We start from the raw sequence: 24,343 nt of genomic DNA on the forward strand, positions 1-24,343 counted from the left end.
GCCACTGGACCCTTCACAGTTATCTGTAGTCCCGTATCGATAACACAGACAAGTAAAGGTACTATGAAGTAACTAGAAATTAGAAAGTATGCAATATTGGCTTATATTACAATGCGTAATGACAATATAATATAATGCGCTGATAAATTAATATTAAATTATTATTATCGTCGGTTCGCACTGTAGCTCCATCGCGAAACCGCTAGTGACATCTTTGGGCGTGCCGCCGTTCGTACCGCGCAAACCTCCGCGCTCGGTGCCTAGATGTCGTCGCGGCCGCAGACTCATCCGCGGCCGCCGCCGCCGCCGTCAGCGGCCAGCCCCCTATCGACGAAATTCGTTCGCGCCCGGTCGGGCCTTATTCCAGCAGCTGTTGGATCGATGCGACGGCCTGACCCAACAAAAATAAACACACTTACATGCACAACACACGAACGCAGACGCACACACACAAACGCAGACGCACACACGGTCATGCGCGCACGCGCACACGGCTCACGAAAACGAACAGTTTTCTGGTTTGGTCCTTTTTTTTTTCTCCTTATTTTTACGTTATTTATACAGACTGCCGCCGCCGCTGAGTATACAGTGTGTGCGTGTTGCGCGCACGCGCCCCCGCACACCCGCTCGCTTAGTTGGTCGTCTGTTTATGCGCGCGCGGTGTAAATCGTTTCCAGCGCTCCGTATCCGTCGTCGTCTTGCCCCGCTTGCGTGCCGGTAGTAAAATCGTTTGCGCGCGCGCCCGCTTGTTCGCTTGAGTGTTAGTGTGTGTATACTGTGTATGCGTGCGCGCTGTGTGTGATAACGACCGACCGACCGACAGACACACTTTGTTCTATTCGTGTTCGACGCGCGCGATGCGTCCGATCTCGTTCGCCGTCACCGCCGTCGTCTGAATTCGATCGCGCTTTTTCCTGATTTTTTTTTACAAATTTTTTTACATTTTTTTTCCACGTATCTCGCCCATAGTCGCGCACGCACACTCTCGTACTCGAGCAACGGCCGTCTGTCTTTCAAATATTATACACCGGTCTGTGGTTTTTTGAAAAAAAAAAAACAACATCAACAACAACAACGATAATAATTTAATAATAAAACCGATATAGTAAAAACCACACAGGTAAGCCGTAGTTGATGTCTCCGGTCATGTTAGAACATGCAATATTATATTATTAGGTATTTTAGTATTATCGTTTTGCGTCGAAATCGCTGCTGCACCGCTGCCGCTGATGCTGATGCTGTAGGCGCCTCTTTATCGTTTTCGCGATAACGCGAGCCGGCTCTCGCGAGGGATTTGGGTGGTGCGCGGGAACTCTGGTCGAACTTAAGGGGGCGAGCGCGACGACGATAATAATATTATACACTATACAGTTAGCCCCTGCCGGCAATCGCCGCGTCGGAGGTCTTGCGACATTTTCGGAGGGATTGATGTAGTAGATACGTCCTCGGCTGACGGATCATTGACGACGAAACCGGTAGTATCGCCGCCACATGATTTCATTTTCGCGCGATCCCCAAGTCGGTACGCCGCCTGTTTACCGTGTTATTACGTATTATTATGATAATATTATGTTCCGGTCAACTTTTGTGTCGGGCCATTTGGGCACCGAACGAGCGGACCATCCACACGGCGAACGTTAATAAACATAATAATATTTTAAACCTCCCACGCGTGGTGGTCTCGTTGCGTGCAGTAATGACAGTGTGTGTGGCGCGAGGACATGACGACGAGGAGGACGAGGACGACGACGATGATGATATATCGCGTCTAGAACGATCTTTGCAGGGGGAGGTGGTGGAGGGGGTGATGAATATTATAATATCATACGATATTCATCGATCGTCGTCGTGTACCTTTACCGCACGTCCACGACGACGACTGATTTTCGTTAAGTATACGATACTTACTCGATTCGTTACTTGATCGATATAATATATTATTACGATATATTATTTCAGTATCCATAACGCGTTTCCTATATTATTATAATGTCATGTACGTCGTAAAATTATTATTTTATTCCCGGCGTATACAATATACATATAATATTATTATACATCGTTACACGTAGACTTAGAGGTAATAATATATTATGTTTTGCATGGACATTGCGTTGTTATATTGATGTAATCGTGTGTTTATTAAACGCATATCATTATATTATATATTATTATAGTAGTTGACCACAGCAATAGAGACTATATGTACATCCATAATTTTATACAATTTTACCTACCAACACGCGTTTATTATTATTATTTATGCGTACTCCTATTATTATTATTGTTACTATTCAGTTGTCTTATGTTCCTTAGGTCCTTAAGTCCTTTGTGTAGTGGCATGCACCTTATACGTAGTATTTACGCCGTCGCAGCATATTGTGTTTGTTTTTCTTATATATACGATGTGGGTACACCTACTCGTTGTATTATTACCCGTTTAGCGATATTATTTTACGAGTTTCGTTTCGGTTGTCGTCCAACGGTAACCCGTCTGCTGGTATGGCTAATACGTGCGTTGTTAAGGTGCACCTGCAGCAGCAGCGGAGAACCGGCGGCCGAGCCACCGTGGTCAACGTCATAATATTACCGCCAGGTGCAACCGGGGGCAGTATCGCTACGATATTATAATATATTTGTATCGTTTTACACCCTTGCTGGCCGGTAGCACAAATTCCGTCTATTCCTCACGTATTTACGCGACATTCAGTATGTTCACACACACACACACGCACACGCAAGTGAGCGAACGCGCTTGCGTGTTTACGTGACTCTGTTTAATATTACTTTTTGTACCGCTGCGTGTTTTCGTTCACCCCGCGGGTCCTCGAGTATACCTATATAGCCCCCCCCCCCCCCCCCCCCCCGAAGTACAGAGAGAGAGAGAGAAAACAAAATCCTTGTAGACATTTCGTATGTACACGAATCGTCAGCGCGTCGAATACCTATGTAAATTGACATATCTTTACTAGAGCACACCCCCTCGATGCGGGCGCAATATTCAAAATATGTATGTGTGTGTACACATACAGCGTGCACCGCATGTTTTCTTAAAAGTCGACAGTAATAAATAATAATAATAATTATACGACACGTCGTTATTTTCAGACGATTGTCGCGACGAATAACCGAAGGGTGAAATTGTTACACGCGAGCTCTCCACCACGCTCGCCCCGCAGTCCGATGCGGGATCAACACGAAATAATACAAAATATTTATATTATTACGATAATATATTAATCATCCCTTGTTCGTATATACTCTATAGTAAATATGTCTCGGGTACCATATCTATATATATATATAACAATATAGTCAGTGGCGTAGACATGGGGCGACGTGTGGTCAGATCCCCCCCCCCCCCCATTGGCTTTTTATTACCTTAGTAAAAAGTTTTGAGAGGGTGGGGGATTTTCTAATTTTCCCCTCCCATTTAGCTATATGTCGTTTTCTTTTTTCGATCAGCCCCCTTTTTAGAAATCATATCTACGCCACTGAATATATAGTGTTGTCTATCCGGCATCGGCTAAATTTTGTGTGACCGACAAATCCACCCGATAGATATATTATATCAGCCGCCAGTCGGGTAGGTCGTGGTAAGGTTATATAGGTTAGGTTGTACGTTGTCCGATACCTATGTATTGTAAATATAGATACATACAAATATAAGTAGCATGTTGTTCATTTTTTTCTCCTATGGGTCGATAGAAAGCGCATGTACCCCATACATAATGTACGGTATAATGTACCCTTTCTATATATAGAACATAAACTTTAATTATAATAATAATAGTAATAATTCCCATGCACGCGACCGAATCGACTCGTCGACCATTTTTCCCACCTTTCGAGTTCACCATAAATGCTGTAGAGACGTAGAGTATTATATAGTGTCTCAATTATAAACGATCCGCCGTGGGATTAAAGCATTTTGGAAATTCAATAATTGTATATACGCCGTGCAGATTGATCGAGAAATATTTCGAGTCTTGTCACCCTAATCGGCCACCGCAAAATTTGAAAAACTATTAATTTTTTTTTTTACGACCCAAAGCTTTGCGGTAGTTAGTGTAACCTATACGTCGTCGCCCGTAAACAACCGAACGGCGGCGGCGGGGGTTTGGATTGAGTATATTGTATGTATATATATAATATGTATATATATATATATATATATTATACATATATGTTATGTTTATGTATATATATTATATACCTATGTATAATATGTGCCATGCAGCAGTGTAAACTTTTAACATCGAACCGTGGAGGATAAACTTCGAAGGTCAAACAATAATCGGCGACGAACGATTGACGATACGTCGTTTCGCATATAATATATATACGATTCGATTATATTGATAAAACGCCCGTTTCTATATTCTGCAAATCGATACCCGGCGCTGTATTTTTATTTTCATTATTTTCCACACTAAATCTGGGGATTAGCGCACTTTGAATGTTTGTCATGTATACATATATATAGGTTACGTTAGCAAATTTAAACATTTATACAGTTTACAAATTACACACAGACACACACACACACTACTCTCGTATCTATAAAAATCGATATTATATATATAATATATATATATATATTATATATTGAACATACTGCTGCAGTAGTTCTGTCTGGTATTTCACCGTATAGTAGCTGCATATACAGGGTGTAACAGAAAGAACTGGCTTTTGGAATAATTTTTGTTCTAATCAATATCTTTAAATTTTTTTGTTTATATAATATAATTTTTACCCACTTGCGCTACACGTGTAATAAAAATTAATTATTTTTATTTTTTAATACTAAAGATAAACAATTTTAAATTTGATTTGAATTTTTTTGAATAAATTCAAAATAGCCGATTTGTGAATCTGACTATAAGAACGATTTGGACGGTAAAATCATTTATCGGAGTCAAGTAGTTTATTTTTTAGAATTTTTTTAAATATCAATATTTTTTTGATTAAATTAATTTGGAACGCAATAACTTTTAAAAAATATTATTTTTTTAAATTTGGTAACACATGGGTATATTTTTTAAACTATTTACTAATCATATAATTTTATCAATTTTTGTCATACGTTTAAGTAGCATAAATTTTTTTTTTCTGGTCAGTTCTTTCTGTTACACCTTGTATAATATGTATATATAAGGTGAACTCGTAAGTTATATTGTAGGTATATACCTATAGGTATAACGAGAAGTGTATTAATTTTATACATATATAGATATACTATGATATATTGTTGTGGTTTTCATTCCTTCCGTACGGTATTATTGCTTTTTTTTAGATTTCACAAATTGCAGTCTCTTTATTACGCGTAGTATGTGTGCGTGAAACAATAATAATGATAATAATAACGGACGGGCCGATGAAAAGAACGAGTATAATATATATTATAATATAGTATAAAACGTTGACGCTATTTATTTATTTTCATACGATTAAAGGATTTCACGGTTTCGACGTAGGTTGTATAATTTAATTAATAAAATATATTACACGAATAATATTATTATTATTAAATTTACTATTATAGCAATATAACATACTCTGAAATTTGCACGTGTTGTTTTTACTTATTATTACGTGTCATCGTGATGTTATTCATATTAAATCGGTCGTTATTATGTCCGTTTTAATACAATTTTGACCGAAAACCGAGTATAACAAAGTTTACTAAACATAATATTATGTTTTTTTTTCCTGCATATGGACAACACACATATAATATAATATGATTTTTACAGTTTTGCACATAGTTTTGACGGTGTTCACACACAACTATCCATAATAGTGTTATATTACACTAATATCACTGTCGTTCTCAACTTCATTCAAATATTTTCCACGCAAAATAAATAATTTGTTTGAAGATTTTTAATTTCTTCTACTTAATAGAAACAATAGTGTTTTGTAAATCGTTTGACCTAAAAGTTTGTTTTTCTGTAATTTCTAATTAAATTTCAATTTCACAATACACACAAACGTTCAACTAATAGTTCATCCATGTATACGATATAGTAATATCCGACTATTCGACATTCTGTCTATAATATAGACTTAATATTATAGTATCACGTACTCGCCTTTAATTGAAACAGTGAAACTACTAGGCGGCCAATACGACTATATTATAATAATATTCTGAAAAAAATCTTCAATTCTATCGTTTGTGTAACCTATTCATATTTACCTATACGGTGTATTCGTTATGAACTTACTCGAATGATATATTACGATATTATGTGTAGCAGGGGGTATATAATATTTACAAATATATGACGTTTACAACTAATCTAATAATAGCTAATTAAAGTTAATACGCTCAGCTGTTGACGTTGACTCGAGTACAACGTGGTTTCCGTATAATAATAATAATACGTACAGCGAACTTACGCCACTGAATGTTTCTAAAACCCATCAAGTCGATTATAAACACCTCGTCCGGGCATTTAGAACAACGGTCGAAATTTGTATCGATCGTCATATTATATCTACACACACGATAATAATGATATAACATAATATTATATTATTATAGTATACGTCGTTTTATGTATTAATACCTATATATTATGTTATACATGGATGTACTATTATATTATTATACCTACTGCATGCTATTAATCTGTTGTTATACGTAGCTTGTTATTGGTCGATTTAGGATTTTGTACATCCGCGTAGAGGACGCCACACCCGCATAATATTATTATTGTACGTTGTTTTCGTCTTTACATATTTTATACGGACAATTTTACGTTCACAGTAAATAACCATAGGTGTATATTTTTATTTATCCATTTATTACTATGAAATTATATTATAATATTATACTATGTTATTTTTAAACTAGAGTGAATTGATTACAGGGCCTTAGGGCGATTAGGAGGATTTAATTAATAGGTATTTTAATTCCAAATCATTTAAACCATAAAATGTTTGTAAATTTTAAAATTATTGGTTAAGAGGACGTTGCACCCGCATGTGTTATACCCGTCTTACACACGTACGACATAGCAAATTTTCGTTCGCTAGTTTCGATAGGGTGCCGTCATTTTTGATTTTAGAGTGAATTGACCTATTATCAAACTATAGGTAGGTATAACAATATTTTTCACGATATTTTAATTTTTAAGTGAGTTATGAGCATTTTCAAGCATTAATATTTTACATACTAATAACTCACTTAAAAACTAAAATATCGTACAAAATCAACGAGAGGGCACAGATAATGTTGTTACCTAAAAGTTTGATAATAGGTCAATTCACTCTAAAGTCAAAAATGACAGCACCCTATTGAAACAAGCGAACGAAAATTTAACCTAACCTAACCTAACTACATGTGGGTGCGACGTCTCTTAAGGGGCCTCGCTATGGCATTGATTTAAGGAGAATCATTAGGCAATTTATAATCTCGTCGTCGCCACCCGAGATCTATGTGTTTGTCGTAAATGATTATTAGTGTTTATGGTGTTCATGCGGGTCAATTGTAGCGGTACGGAGGGCTCTCGCACGCACATTTCAGTAAGTTATATTGTGATCATGAAAAAATGTTTATTTTTCTCTCAAACATACGATTCTAATTCCAACAATATGTCACAACGATTACCTCGATTTGCATTCTGACAAAAAATTTTTTTTTTCTACATGTACGAGGGGGATCGATCGAGGCACATTTTTAATATTGCATTTAGTTTTAGTTAATTAAATATTTAAGTTGGGAATTCTGATTTTTTTTTAATATTTCACAATTTTTATTCAATTTAAATTACAAAAATTAAAAATGTGGCTCGATCGTTTCCTTGTATATATTACGGACAATTTGAATATTTTCAGAATGAAAATCGTGATAATTGTCTACACGTATCGTTGGAATTCGAAACAGTAGTTTTTGACAAAAAAATAATACGTGGTAGTGAGGCCCCTTAAGTAATTCACTCTAATTTTAAAAGCAACAGTGTTAAATTATTTATTTTGAACGAACATTTGCTATTTTGTACTTTTGTAACATATGCTTTTGTGGCGTCCTCGTAATACTGTGTAATAAAAGGTTTGAGAAATCGTTTAGTAAAATAAATGTTTTGAGTCTATAAATGTACACTGCAGTAAACTCGACATGGTACAGCGTACCTTTGTATAGTGTTTTGGGGATATTATCGAATAAAGTTTTACGGGCTATGATAACGATAATGATGGAACGTATAAAAAAAAATCTATTATGTAGGACATAATATGACGGCGCAGTCACTACAAATATTTTGACGGAAACCTCATTAATAATAATAATATTATAAACAGGAAAATTATAAGCGACGTGTGAGGATCGATGGAGGCAAGGCCATGTTCTCATTTACCCTCATTCGTAATAATGAAATATATATTATGTTATTATATAATATTATAGCTACCTACATAGGTAGGTACATGCAATAATCGATTATGGTCTGCGCGTATAGGTACACAAACACACACACAACGACGCATCGTAGGCCATAATATTATATTATTCTTGTCGCGTTAAGTATATCGTCATATTATTATAATATAAATATATAATTTCGGAGTGTTATACGGGCAGGAGGGTGTTTTTTTGAGTCACCTGGCTTTAAAACCCGCGCTAATGGAAATTTCAATGACTTCCGTGAATCCATTATCATCGCTGAGTGTTTTCGGCGCTGGCTGGAAATAATAATCGACGTTTTTGGTTTTCCGTTTTGACGTGTGATTGTCGGTTTTTTTTCGTAAATATATTATAATATCACTACAGATATAGGACAAAGCTAAACAAAGCATCGAACGTGTAGACGGTAAATCGTAATGAAATTTTGTCAATTAGGCTGCAGTGGATTAGAATTGACAGTTTTCGTATTTCGCATGGCTAAATTTGTTTTTAAAATGTATGTTTCGACAATTCAGTATATTTTGTGTATTAGGCCATAAGGGTATAATGGTAAATAGTATTGAGTTTTTCACTAGCACCGTATTGCATCTCGTTTGACACAGTTTAGGCTTAGAAAGAGTATGTCTTATGATATTAAAATATAATATAATCACGCGGTTATTTCTGTAAACGGGAGGGTTGTTTATAAATGTGCCAATTTTGAATAAACATTCACCGACAATAGGCTTGTTCCGTTTAACGACACATGCAATTTGTGTTTAGGTTTGTTATCAAATTATTACATGACAGTGTATATGACTATATGCTGTTGAATTTCTGTAACAAAACAAAATTAATTACAGGGTATAAAACCCGCTGCATATATATGTTGATGGTCCTGCATGCGTACATATAGTGGTCGTGTCTTTGTTTAAATATCAGAGAACAACTATTGAATATTTTATGTCATTATACAATTTGATTTAACTGATATACCTATAGTGTAGTATTGTCAAATGACAACATTATAAAATATAAAACCATATTTTGAATAAACCTTTTTTATATTGATTAAATATTTAAATATATTTTGATCGTATGTATCTCTATGTATATCAGACATCGATTATGTTTATTGTTTACCTACAAACAAAAGTTATTAAATCAAACTTAATTTCTCGTTGGACTTCTGATCAGAAAATTGGACTAGTTGAAACTATTGTGTAATGATATGGTGGGGGTGGGAGTTTAAACTTGTATAAACGTAACGATTCACAGAAAAATTGTTTGAAAAAAATTAAAACCTTAAATAATTATTTATTTGATACAAATAGTCAACTTTTTGTATTTAAATTCGAGACATAGAAGTTCCAACCGTTGTGAATTGTATAATAGTATTATAGTATTGTATACAATTTATCGTTTGTTGTTGGATATATTTATATAAGAATTGAAAAGAAATAATGTACTGGACCTATATAATATAATATAATGTATTAATTTATACTATTAACTCCATACAATACATTTTAAATAGTTACTATAATATAATATTATAATTTATAAGTCATAACTATTAATTCTTCACAGTAAAAAATATATTATTTAAAAAATTTAGTTGGTAATTTAGTTTACAATATAAATTAAATCTTTAGATATTATTAAGTGTAATTTTATCAAACTTTTTTTAATTTTTAATTTTTATCCGGTTTTTATCCATAGATATATTATTGTTGTTTGCGAAAACACCATTCTACTGTACATTACACACTCCAAACTATAGTAATCTAAATATTTATTTTTAGGGACTTTTTTGGAGTAATTGAATATACTGCAAACGTAAACACATCGTCCATTGTAATATGATATTTTGCCAAATATTTATTCACGCGTATAGTAATGTTTGTCATACGACAGCTATTCGAAAATTCGATAAATTAATTAGAAACTAATCTCGTTCATACAATAATTATTCGTATACGGAAAAACAATTACAAAAATGTCCAATATTGTTAATCGATGCATATAATTAAACAAATGATTACTATGCGTGTTTTACATTTTAACTTTAAAGGTTTCGTTCAAATGAAGTTTGTTGTTGATAACAATTCTCTAAAACTGGGAGCAATTATTGATGTAGAAAGGAGTCAAGTAAAACATTTCGAACGATATGCGTGTGAAAAACAAAAAAACAATTGGATATTTTCCAAGTAAACACACGATACAGTAAATATATATTTTAAGGTTGTTATGACCGTAATATAATGGTGTACAATAACAAACATAATAACATTACATACGAATTAATAAAAAAAAAATATTTATTTATATGATTAACCCAAATTTTTTTACGTTTTTACATAATATAGAATGTCGATGTTTATGTGACTTTCATATTATATATAGATAATTCAAACAAATGTTTATATTATATATATAATGGTACTCTTTGTGAATTTTTTATTTTTACGTGTTTGACGGGACGTGCGTCCTTGACTGAGTGACTAACTTTTTTCCGGCCCAACTTGGGTTTTTAAAGTATTTATTTATACCTGTTTTAACTCTACCGTTGGAAATTTGTCCATGCTTGAATAATAGAACGCCAATTTATTTCGGTGTTTTCCATAGATGATAAAGATATGGATAGGACATAATGGTCTTATCAGCGGTCTTCAAGGGGAAGAATTGAGGCCAAATAAAGTATACCTATATGATATAGGCTATATCGAGTATCGACTATCAATCACGGCTATGGATAAAGGAGCCTCAAATATATTTAACATAGCCGTGGCCTATCCATATCTTTATTATCTATGGTGTTTTCTTTATTTTTATTATTATTCCCAACTACCGTGCATATGAAAACCTCAAATGAGTCGACCAGTATATCGCTGTATATTCTAAATGGCACTGTACGTTATCATAATACTAAATAATATGCGAATATAATGACGTGCTCACTATCGTGACGAAACAATATAAATACGATTATTATAATAACACACATTATATAATATTAACTAACGGAGCCGGGCTGTGCTGCAGATAATATTATTATACGTCATGTACTACGATGTGAGGAGGGTTTAAAAACATATATTGGACGGATTTCTCGGTCGTAGGGTTTTCATCGGGGGATTTTGGATTATATAATCACATCATTTCAAACTGCAGGACGCGTTATGAATGACACTTCATCGTCGAAGTCCGAACTGTGTATATAACGATCGAGTGTTTATAATCGTTATTATTAAATATATAATATATATAGCTATCGTCGGTTCGAGTTATTTCGATAATAATATTTACAAGTGCAATATTTTCGAAGTCCAAAATATGTGACATTATGATGGTCTTCTTTGTCGAAATATAGTGCTCTAACACATTATTTCAACATTTTTTTAATATTTACCCAAGCTTAGCCTTATCATAAGGTTACATTTTTGCAAGAAAAATATAAATGTTTTCGCATTTGAAACGGAGAAAATCACATTATTATTGATTAATGATTTCAAACTGAGAAGCAGAATATTATTTTTCAAAAATGGAGTTGCGTTTGTTATTTTGAATCTTACTAATTTAGCCAATAAGTTGTTAGCAAAAATCTGTGACCTCTGCTCAACAGTGAACAGTTCTATTTTGATCTAAATCGTATTATTATAAATAATATAAATCTTTTATTATACATAATATAATTACAAATGATGTGCAAAAATATAATTTTAGAAAAATATTCTGTTTCAGCGCGCCGTGTCAAACGGTTTGAAGTATATGGATAATTTCAAAAAAATATATAAAATACTCACAAAAAATAATCAACATGATAAAAATAGGTTTTATGGTAGGAAAAAAGGGTTGCGCAATAATAATAAGTGCAAGTGTCACGACGTGTGCATAAAAATTGTCAAAGATAAACGGAATGTCGAAAAAAAAATTCACGAACCGTAAACGTTATAAACTACGTGATATTATTATATGCGTGATATCGTGATAATACGACATTATTTATACCGTAATCACGAAACTGTCGTCGTCTCGCGGTGATCAACGCCACCCCCCCCCACCCCCCCCAGAATTTACTCGTCTCTGGAAAAATACGCGTACACTATTACGCATTATCGTGCAGTGTGGGTGTGGAACGGAAGCGTTTCCGGTCCCGTCCCGTGTCGCGCTCCGGCCGACTACGACTACACACGTGCCCTCCGATAAACGTGCGCATACTTATTATATATAATAATAATATATTAGATTCGTCATATCCGGTTTATACCTACCGTCCTGTGTGACGTATACAAACGAGTACAGAGATGTTATTATTATTATTATCGTCGTCGTCAGTCGTCACTCATCGTTGTTGCGCCGTCGTCGTGTACAACTACAGTAGTAGTATATATATTGTATTTATTGGTGTTAGAACGTCATTGTCATGTCTCGTCGAAGCGCGTACGATTTATCGGATAAATGCACACACGCGCAAAAAATGCAGCTCGAGTCGTGTACGGAGTTAAAAATAATAAACTCAATTTGACGCTATATGTATGTGCGCAGGGTCTTCACCGTGTAAATAATACAAAAAACTTAATATGTCATTAATAGGATTAAAATATAATATAATCAGCATAGAGCATTATATTATATCGTGTGCGACGCTGCCACCCGTCCGCGTGTGATGTTCCGGATAGCACGTGACATTATTATTATTATTATTTTTATTATATCCCTCCGGCGGTTAACGCGTCCATATTAGTAATAAATAGGTACTTAGCGTGCCGTACACATTATTATTATTGTTTTACACCGTATTGTACACGTCATGGTTTTTTCACGATTTTTTTTCATCACTAAAGTATATTAATATATTATCATACCGCTGCATTAATATATTTTGTATTTAATATGTATGTATATAATTATATAAATATAATATAGGTATACATAAATATAATATTTATGATATGATTTTTCGTAACTCCAACCAACTGGTACAAACTTGCGTTTCGAAAAAAATCCACGTCATTCGAAGAACTTATACAAACCACATTTTTTTACAAAAATATAATTTTTGGATTTTAGTCTTTTGCCCATGTAGATAACCCTGATAACCTGATAACTCGCTGTTTTATAATAATTGACAGACTCCGTTCTTCTCGCTATTCCAGATTAACTCGAAATGTGTATATATTAGTAGTATGTTGATTAGTATAATAGTTGTCAAATTAATTGATATAAACAATATCGGTCAAATATTTGGATTTTTTACAGAATGTAAAACCAAAAAGTCATCGCTTAAAAAAGTGTAAAACCCACAAAATCGACAAGACCTCAATTATTTCGTCAATCGCGTCTGATTTTTACTCTAACAATATAATATAATCTATAATACAGCTAATATCTATAATACTAAACAATAAACATCTTCTTTTTATAATATATATATACATGGTGTAAAAGAAAGAACTGAAAAAAAAATGACGCTACTTAAAGGTATATGGCAAAAATTGTTAAAATTATATGATTAGTAAATAATTTAAGAAATATACTCATGTCAGCAAATTCCCGAAAAAAATATTTTGAAAAAAGTTTTGTTGTTTCAAATTAATTTGATCAAAAACTATTGATATTTAAAAAAATTCTAAAAAATAAACTACTTGACTTAGATAAATATTTTTACCATCCAAATCGTTCTTATAATCAGATTCACAAAATGGCTATTTTGAATTTATTCAAAAAAATTTAAATCAAATTTAAATTTTTTTATTATCAGTATTAAAAAATAAAAATAATTTTTTTTTATTACGCGTGTGCTAGTGGCGCAAGTGCCTATAAATGATATATAAAAAAAAAATTTAAATATTGATTAGAATAAAAGTTATTCCAAAAGTCAGTTATATTTGTTACACCCTATAATATGTACTATACACATACCCATACAAATTACAATACTATATAATATATTATGCAGAGTGTATATAATATTATGTATACCTATACAGGCGATGCATTATTTTTATTATCATCATCATCGTATTATTATTATTATTATTATTATTATTATACCATTGTTATTGTGTTATTATTATTACATATTTGATATTTTACATATTATTATTATTATTATTATTATTATACGTTGACGGCTTTTGCACGTACTCGCACGTACATACATTTTGTTTGCAGCTTTTGGCCCCGCATGCCGCAACATGTCCTACCGCTCGCTGGCCGCCGACCGCGTGTACAAAGCGACCACGGACGACCTGCAGCCGGAGCGGAAGAACTCGGTCGGTACGGTTTTTAAAAAGGCTTTCGGCACGCTAAGCTCCAGCCCCCGGCGCAGGCTGTCCGAGCCGCTTATGTCCGGCGTGCCCGTAATCGGCACCGGAAACATCAACACGCCGCTCAGGTATATTACACGCGCCGCGTATATAAACATATGCGTATGATATGGGTACACGTCCTATGTATGTGGCTCTATATTATTATCATCATCATCGTGTGCAAGCGCCGAGGTCGAAGAGAATACTACACCACAGCTGCAAGGGCGCCTCCTTGTCAGAACCTATGGGGGGGGGGGGGGGGGGTGGGTGACGATATCATGTAAATAATAACTGAGAACCAACCAAATTGATTTGATCAAATAACAGAAAATAAATACACAACATAGATAAAAACGATGTGTTGATTCACCTATAATATGTAATAACTAATATGTCATGTATATCATCAGTAAAAATAGTTTATTATTTACAATCAAAAAAAAAATTACAATCATTTCACATTTGTCTAGGGGGTGCAGACATATCACCTCCTTGCACCCCCTAATGGGCGCTATTGCATCACAGTATCTATAATATGTAGCTATATGTTATATATGTTTAATCTTTAACCCCGTATATAACATACACCGTTACCCATTTATTATACGCACTATATACAGCACTGACACTTTTTATTGATTTTTTTCTCCCCACATTTTTAGGTATGCTTCGAATAACATAATATATTATTATTGTGTTTATTCGAATATTATGCTCATATCATATATAAGGAGGTATATGCGACACGCATACTATATAATACCTATGTGTTTTTAAATACCTAGTGGTTTTACGGCATTTTAGGACTATCCTAATTTGTATACGGGATGATCCATTTAACGTAAGACACTCGTTCAAGGGCGTCCATAATCCAGGGGAGGGGCACTGTATTTTTTCAATAATATTGATCTTTCTGTTTACATTTTAACTGCTATATTATATAAGTTTACGAAGCATAATATTATATGACTGTATTCAAGGGTTGTTATGTTTAAAACACAGTGGCTTAAACATTTTATTTGAAACGGTATAAAATTCAAACGCTTTGTTAATTGTTTAAAACAGCGTAGAATCCAAGTGAATATTGTGTTTTATTTAAAATACTGTACTTTTTGTTTTAAGAGCGTCGGAGTCAGTGCATTTTTTAATACAAAGTCATGTCTTACGTGAAAAACTCTCACGCCCTGTAGAATAGTTTCGTTAAGTTTTTTTATTTAAAAGAAGAGAACATTTTGTAGGTCAGATCAAATCCCGATTTTCAAAACTATAATTATAGAAGCTATAAAATATGCACTCAAGTTTAATATCTTTGATTATATATATGTTGTTCAAATTATTGAACTACGTGATAAAATCATCGACATATTTTTTTTATATTCATATAATATTATATAATATCGATAAAATTAATTTCTGTGGTTATAGAACAAGATGTTAGTAACGAACACTAAGATTATCAATTTTTTTTATTCAATATAAATAATGAGTGTCTTACGTTAATTGTGTCACTCGGTGTATTATATTATGGTTGAATCGATAAAACAGAATTTGGAAATAAGAACTCAATTAAATATTACTGATCATTGAATATTGTTATCGTCACAGGATAAATGTCTTTAACTACGTAAAAATAGAATTACTTGAATATGCTTACACTGAAACTAACCCAAACATACTAAAGAATTTCAAAACCAAGACTTGAATAGGTTCATAATTTTAGTATAAATAGAGGGTGAGTACGATCAATTAAAAACCACCGTCCTAATTGTATGAAGTATACATCAAATACATGATGTATGCGTAATATATAATATTATGTTACTATAACCATGATATACTGACACGCATACACTTTATATCGCATTTGAGTACTTAAATCTATATATACATCATAAAATATTTTATTATCGAGATGTGGCCATCGTATTCAGTTATTTCCGATTCCGAACAAACTTAGAGAATGATTTCCGGTTAGCGCAGTGATAATTGCGGATTCTCTACCATGTGATCATTCTCGGGGACTGTATGGAAAATGCTAAGATAACCTTATATTAACTCGTATCACCCCACCATTGTACCGACATAAAAACAGGAACAGCTACCTTGATTTCTCGTTGCCAGTGTCAACAGTACGTACAAACAACTGGAAAACACTAAGGCTCTATACACATGCTATTATAAAGGTATACATTGCGATTATTATAAAATATAGTATATTATGATGGATAATCGACTTGATCGACTGTAACTAGCGGAAAGGGCGATGAAGAAACGAAAAAACTACCCTAACAACTTTGTATACCTTCTATAGTTCTATACACAACGTTTTTAAAAAAAAAATATATAGCGGAAAATAAGTTAAACATTTAATTTGTATGATAAATATTATATGTATAATGTTCCCGATACTACCGCATACTCGTGGCGTATTCGAAATCCTATTATTGGTGAGGGAGGGGTATTCTATTTATTTATCTTGTGCTAAATTTTATCATTTATATTAAACAATTAGATAGGTACAAGATACTATACAATATTGTAATAAATTGATATCTTTATCAAATATAAATGTTTCGCCAGCTATTTTATAACTATTTAAGGGGCCTCGCTATGGTATTGATTTAAGTAGAATCATTAGGCAATTTTTAATATCGTCGTCGCCACCCGAGATCTATGTGTTAGTCGTAAATGATTATTAGTGTGTGTGATGTCCATGCGGGTCAATTGTAGCGGTACGGAGGGCACTCGCACGTACATTTTCAGTAAGTTATATTGTGATCATGAAAAAATGTTTATTTTTCACACAAACATACGATTCTAATTCCAACAATACGTCGCAACGATTACCTCGATTTGTATTCTGACAAAATATTCTTTTTTTCTACAGCATGTACGAGGGATCGATCAAAGCATATTTTTAATATTGCATTTAGTTAATTAAATATTTAAGTTGGAAATTCTGATTTTTTTTTAATTTTTCACAATTTTTATTCAATTTAAATTACAAAAATTAAAACTGTGGCTCGATCGTTTCCTTGTATATATTACGGACAATCTGAATATATTTTCAGAATTAAAATCGTGATAATTGTCTACACGTATCGTTGGAATTAGAAACAGTAGTTTTTGACAAAAAAAAGACGTGGTAGTGAGGTCCCTTAATAATATATTTATTGATTTTTCTAAGGTTTCAGAGAAGTTTTTTTATCCAAAACATACCAATATTTTGCCCATCATATTGACTGACCTAGTAATGCGTCAATACTTTTTAAGACTGATATGAATTCGTTATTATGTTTACTGGAGATCGGTCAGTCCACTTTTACCAATTTCAGCCCCCCACAACTATATATTTAGTTTGAATATTTCGACAAAAAATACCTACTTACAAATGAGCATAAATTGTTTACCGTTCATGCGCACAACGCCAAGGCGGTGACTTTTACAAGCGCGTGCGGGAGTGCTCCGATATTTCTTTTACATACAGTCACACACACTAATGGTCAGTTACTACGCACACATTTACAAGACCCACATGCATGCAATTTGAAAATTGCCTATTTCAAACTCCTTAGTAACTGTTCACCACCGATCCCCTTAAGGGGCCTTCCTAATGCTATTATTTAAGGGGCAACATTTAGGCAATATCTAATCTCGTATTAGTCATCCGGGATCTATGTGTTAGTTGTAAATAAAATATAATTTAATAAAATATAAATTATGGTCATCATTAAATATTGAAAAAAAGATCATCCCCCTCATCATCCCTTTCCTCCGTTTGACCACCACTGTAGTGAACTATACCATAAGATTTTATTTTTACAAAGTGTTACGTACGGTATACGATTTTCTGACGAGTTAAAATATTTTTCAGAATCAAAATCGGACAAAGTAAGCTAACTTAAATTTTGCCAAAACTTAAGGTCTTTTGAGCTAAAATTGACGGCAGTAGCGAGGTCCCTTAATTATCCTCTTAATGACAGATTCCAAGTTTATACATGTTTATATAATAATTTACAAAATATGAGCTATAGCCTTAAATGACATAGGCACACAAACACACACTCATGACATAAAATAATATATTTGTCACGACAGTGCGGAGTACATCATATAATAATATAATAATTCATTGTATGTTAATGAATGTGTATTTTACGTTTCTTATGGTTTTCGTTTTACAGAAAAATGCCCACATCTGCCATATCCGAAGAAGCGTCGCTGCTCAGGTGAGTGTTGTTCGATTTATTTTTATATATACTTAACTGTAATTCATGGTCGTCTTTTGATATGTCCCTTGGTGACGCCGATTACCGAGTTCGGGCCTTTCGATTGATAATATCTGTTCGAAGGTTAGATCCTCCTATAACCAAAATAATAACATTTATAATTAACACGGAATCAGCATGTTAACACCGTTTTAACGCATATCGTGTGCGTACCGTGTCCATAACAACTCATAGAGGTCACTCGTACGCCCACTTGGCCCAAACTCGGCGCCACTGCGGCTGCATTGAATATAACATGTTACATCCCGTTGATGAAATTACACAGTTCACAAAATGGACAATTTTTTTTCCTATTTCATGACTCACGAGCAGGTGAACCTTGAACAGTTCGTGTACACTTTGGGCGATCCTGCGATAGTAACGAATAATATATTATAAACTTATAATTACACCTTTTTTATATCATATAATTTTTGTTACCTACCATAATTTTTATAATATCATGTACCTATTTTCTACAAATTTACCGTTACAGTTTACTTTTTTTTAAATTGATATAATATTATATATCATTATTAACTATATATATAATATATCTATTATCTATGGATAAAAATTATGAGAACAAATAAAAAATTAAACAATTTTTAAAATAGTTTACCGTTTTATGAATCGGGTGTAACTTTGAAATCTACCTATGCTATACTGCATATATTAAAACATATTATCACATTATAATCATTGTGTGTTTTCTGTGCGCGATGTAGTGGCATGCGGTCGGAGACTTTGGAGGAAGTGGAACTTACCGGCGTCCGTCCGTCGTTACCTGCCGTCCGGACGTTTACCAGGGGCAACACCGGTGTGGAAGAGGTGTACGTGGACACCGACAACGGGCCGGTGTGCGTGGCCGTGCAGGGCGATCGGTCCAGGCCACCCATACTCACTTACCATGACTTAGGACTGAACTGTAAGTGAGCCAGGGGTTTTGAGTCAGACATTTTTCGGTTAGGTATTGCCTAATAATTATGTTGGTGGTTTTTTTTTGATTCCCTGACATGTTGAAAACAAAAAACTTTTCATTTTAGTATTGTTTCTGATATGCAAATTTATAATCAACAGAAATTTATACGATTTCAATCATCTATACGTGTAATATAGTAACTATAGGTATTGACTTTATACTTTATAGAAAATAACATAATAATAATATCTAGTAGGTAGTTATAATACATACCTTTTAAATGCATACAATTATGTGTAGTTTTGTCAAGTCTTTGAAAAGTAACACAGCCTTCATTTTTATTTTATCCATCAAAAACTTTTATATTGTCACTGAAATTCTATTGCCTGCTACTAATAATATTACGCCCTCGCCTGTAGCCGCCGTACAACGAAATTCGAAACCACCTCCTCACATATTGTCGTGGTTATAAGTTATGACTTGTGACGTTATGTTTTTCGTCCGATGAGCAAAAGCTTTTTATCGTCGTTTAGCAGATGGAGGGAAGGACAGGGAAGGACAGGGGAAGACAGGGGAAGGGTTAATTTTGACATCATGCTTAATTTTTCTAACTGTAAAGTACCAATTTTGTCGTTTGGACGTTTTCTAACGCCTAATCGTTTTGCAGACGTCACAAGCTTTCAGACATTCTTCAATTACAGTGAAATGCGCACCCTCATGTCAAATTTCTGCGTATACCACGTGAACGCACCCGGACAAGAAGAAGGAGCAGCACCGTTATCGGACGAGTAAGTTATATAGCAGACAAAATGTTATAAAATGCATGCGAGAATGGATATGAGGAGGTTCTTACGAGTTTGAAATGCAATATTTGACATGTTTTTTTATTTCTGAACAACAATAAAACACATTAATTATACGATAATAGTTACCATAATAGGCATGTCGCGATATAATAGTATATTAATATTATACTCATATAATGTAATATGTGCTTTGGCTGTAGTAATATGGTGCCGTTTCAGTACACAACCTATAGTGATCAACCCTTAAGGGCGTATACGATGGTAATGGGCTAACGTAAGAAAATGTTTATTATACGGTTTAATAATAAATTAATTTAACGAGTAGGATTTTTAATTTTTACAACAAATTATTAATATGCAGGTGAATGTTTTTATGGCTATTGAAATTATTTCATATCATTATATTTAGTTAAGTTTAATTATATTTAATTGATTTTTTTTTACGTCATCTACATAATGTACGTTTAAAATAATCTGTAAAATGGAATTGTACGTAATAATTTTAAACGTTATAGAATATATTTAATAGTATTCACTAGAAAATATTAACCGACGACGAATAACGCAAATTGCTTTTAATAACATAATGAAAATTAAATTATATTCATTTAGATTTAATATTAATTAAAAATGCCCTCCTCGCTCCCACTCAATCTAACTTTGGTGGGTTAAATCTTGTTTGCTTTGTGGATGAGTACCGAACGCCAATGGTATATATTATTAATACCATTAATATTTAAATATTCGAGTGGTTTAATCACTCTTCGAATGTATATGTGCCTTTTATATGATTTTTAAATCATTCGAGTACATTTATAATCTATATGTTGTGAAATCTATTATTAATTAACAAATCATATGGTCATTTTATGGGAAATAAGTACTGCTATTACGACTTATTATTATTATCATCTATTCAAAATTAAATAGTTTAAAATTAATGTAAATATATATCATAACAAATGCTGTACTTAATATAACGTAATAATACGCTTTAAAGCACATTTTGACCAAATTATATTGTAGGTAGGTAGGTACACACATAATATATTATTTAAAAATAGTTTAAATTTTGTTGTATTTTTAAAGTTTGATTTTTATTGTTCGATTCTCATTAATTAATGTTTTGTGCATTACAATATAATATATTATTATGAATTTAAGATAACCTTAAGTCAGTTTTTATATTTCAAACCAATAAGGGCGAATTGGTTGTTCAATACCATCTCGGTCTGCTCGTCGATGAATGTCTGCAAGCTGTTTTCCAAGACTTTCGGAATTCGCTGATGAGCCAAATCCCTGATAGTTTCGCAGTTGTTATCGTTATTCAACAACACTGTGAGCCCATTGACGGTGGTCTTTGAGAACTTCTTCGTAACCTCTCCTAGTCCGTTAGGTTTGGTGACTACGATCATGGTTTGCATGTTTTCTATGGCGAACGAAGCTTTGCCATTGTACACGTTTCCGGTGTTGTATACCAAAGCCCATTCGTTGTTGCCTCTCAGGTCGAACGATGTGAAGCAGAAGAGCATTTCAGTTTGATCATTGTTGACGGTGTAGTTGACCATCTTTTGGACTTTGTTAGATCCGCTCAAGTCGTTAAACATGGTGTTGTAAATCTTGGCCTGTAACGATTATATTATTAGATTTTCCTCCAGAGATAGCGATTATTACTTATAATGAACAAAAGGAGTGCAAGGGAACTGAAGTGCAAATGGTAGGGGTGGTGGCAATAAGGACCCAGGAGCCTCGAGTGTTAAATGTGTAGTAGTACCTACTCTCATATTATGTTCTGTAAAATTATTAGATTCTTAAATAAAAAATATCATTTTAAAATAAAGTGCAAGATATATGATAATATTTCAAGTAATAATATTTTATAGACTTTAATAATTATTTTGATATAAATTACGTACAATGGCTGTTATGAGCAAATTAATTTTTGAATGTGTAGAATCACAAAATCTGCCAACGAGTTGCAATTTTTTTAAACACTAATCTGCTGCAGTTAGTGTCAATTATGGATATGTTTTATTCATTACTCTTATATATTAGTGATTAGTGTCATCTTACTTGTATTCCGGGAGCAATGTAAGCGTTGGTTTTTGGGACAGCCATGGATTTGGTCGGGAACAAGACAGTCGGTTTCAGCTCTTGTGCGAGACGCATTGCAATTAGGGGTGCGAAACTGACAGCCATTTCTTCGGCGAGACGGCCTTTGATCACCTTGTTGAGATAGTTGTAGTAGTAGACATACGGCTTTTTGAATTGGGTGTTTCCGCTCAACTCGTTTAACACTTCCATGTTGGTGAATGTTGACTCGTGGTGACCGAACATCAACGACTTGGAGTCGATTTCTGGCCGAGTTTCCATGAATTCGTTCAGAAGGAACTTCGTTTTGAATATGATATCTCTCAGGGTGATGTTGAACTGTCCGGACTCGGTCTTTTTAGAACTGGCAGCGTTGTAATCTCCGACGATATCGGCTTGCTTCAAGACAGCGGTGACCAAAATCTATAAAATACACATCACATTGTTTAGCCAACTCTTTACTAATATGTACATATTCTGTTAATATATATATTTAAGTAATTTATATATTTTACCATGTTCTCGCCCATCTTCTCCACGTTGACTTCATTCAAAATTGCTTTTCCCAAACCTTGAATTTTGGCGTTTCTGTATTCGATTTCGCCGTTGTTCAAGAACTCAGTAGCATCGATCAAGCTCATCGGGTCTGAGAATTTGAGGTTGCTTTTGGCTTGTTCGACGTATAATTGATACTTTTGACTCGCTTTCAGAATAATTCTAATTTGTTGGCCAACATCCTTGGACAACTCGACGTTTTGATGAGAATCTTCCAAAGTTTTTAGACCTTCGTATTTGATTTCTGTAAATTAAACATGTTACGAAACCGTATAATTAAGAGTAGGCTGCATACGATATTGCATTTAGAAAATAATAGCATAAAAAGTATATTGTATAATAATAGTATATGATTTTCTTAAATAAAACGGAATCAGAAAACAATGTTATACAGTTTTGTTTTCAAATTAATTTCTAATGTCAAAAGTATATTTAAATTTAAAACTAAAACCGATAAATAACGTATTCGTTTAGTTGATTATAAAAGTTTAATAAAACTGTATAAAATACCTTGGTAATTGCCAGTCTGGTTACGGCAGTGCAAGCAAATAGCGTTGATTGCTGCTACTGAAACAGCGAACACGAACACGGAACCAAAGAACTTCATGTTGCTGCCGGAATCACCACTGAACTGCCTGTGAAGTCTCCATCCCGACGTATTTAACCGTATTTTAAAATGTCGATTAAGTGATTTGGAGCGGTATTGGATTTTTGTCGATGTATGCATCGATATAGAAATTGTGTATTTTATGACCTTTAAACATTGTTTACACCACGAAATACATACAACTTACTCTTAATCACTACTTTTCGTAAGTTTTAATTAATACAAACGTATATTATAATCACAAAAGAGCATTTCAGAAAAAAACATAAGATAAGTTTTCGATTGCACCTCATTATAGATTATCCTTGTATATTGTATAAGAATATAATAGTGCTGATTTAATTCACTAGAACTGACAATAATATGTAAAAATAACTTGAAATGGTATATC

General features: G+C 33.4%; 2 protein-coding genes across 5 annotated transcripts in view; one reads left to right on the plus strand and one right to left on the minus strand.

Moving 5' to 3' along the window:
• Positions 1-646: 646 nt before the first annotated feature.
• Positions 647-24,343, plus strand: part of LOC132949702 (protein NDRG1) — a 61,498-nt gene continuing 37,801 nt past the window's right edge. For 2 of the 4 annotated variants that reach the window (XR_009665124.1, XM_061020713.1), the window contains exons 1-5: positions 648-1,120; positions 14,567-14,789; positions 18,888-18,932; positions 19,700-19,899; positions 20,561-20,681. Coding sequence is in view for 3 of the 4 variants with exons in the window: in XM_061020713.1 (XP_060876696.1) it covers positions 14,590-14,789; positions 18,888-18,932; positions 19,700-19,899; positions 20,561-20,681 (566 nt within the window). In the remaining variant the exon portion in view is untranslated. Of the gene's footprint in view, positions 1,121-14,566; positions 14,790-18,887; positions 18,933-19,699; positions 19,900-20,560; positions 20,682-24,343 lie in introns of all 4 variants that reach the window. The other 2 variants (XM_061020712.1, XM_061020714.1) reach the window with 2 other exon arrangements.
• On the minus strand, positions 21,791-23,960 carry LOC132949631 (uncharacterized). Its single transcript, XM_061020611.1, has 4 exons — positions 23,856-23,960; positions 23,306-23,589; positions 22,773-23,213; positions 21,791-22,324 (listed from the first exon to the last, which is right to left on the minus strand). The coding sequence occupies exons 1-4, from the start codon at positions 23,950-23,952 to the stop codon at positions 21,875-21,877; spliced, it is 1,272 nt and encodes a 423-aa protein (XP_060876594.1). The 5' UTR covers positions 23,953-23,960; the 3' UTR covers positions 21,791-21,874.

This window comes from Metopolophium dirhodum, chromosome 7 (genome assembly GCF_019925205.1).
Source record: "Metopolophium dirhodum isolate CAU chromosome 7, ASM1992520v1, whole genome shotgun sequence".
Lineage (NCBI taxonomy): Eukaryota > Metazoa > Arthropoda > Insecta > Hemiptera > Aphididae > Metopolophium > Metopolophium dirhodum.

Coding starts and splice junctions, on each gene's coding strand:
- LOC132949631 (XM_061020611.1), bottom strand. CDS start 23,952: ATGAAGTTCTTTGGTTCCGTGTTCGTGTTCGCTGTTTCAGTAGCAGCA. Junction 23,590..23,855: donor CCAGACTGGCAATTACCAAG/GTATTTTATACA, acceptor TTTAATTTACAG/AAATCAAATACGAAGGTCTA. Junction 23,214..23,305: donor AGAAGATGGGCGAGAACATG/GTAAAATATATA, acceptor TGTATTTTATAG/ATTTTGGTCACCGCTGTCTT.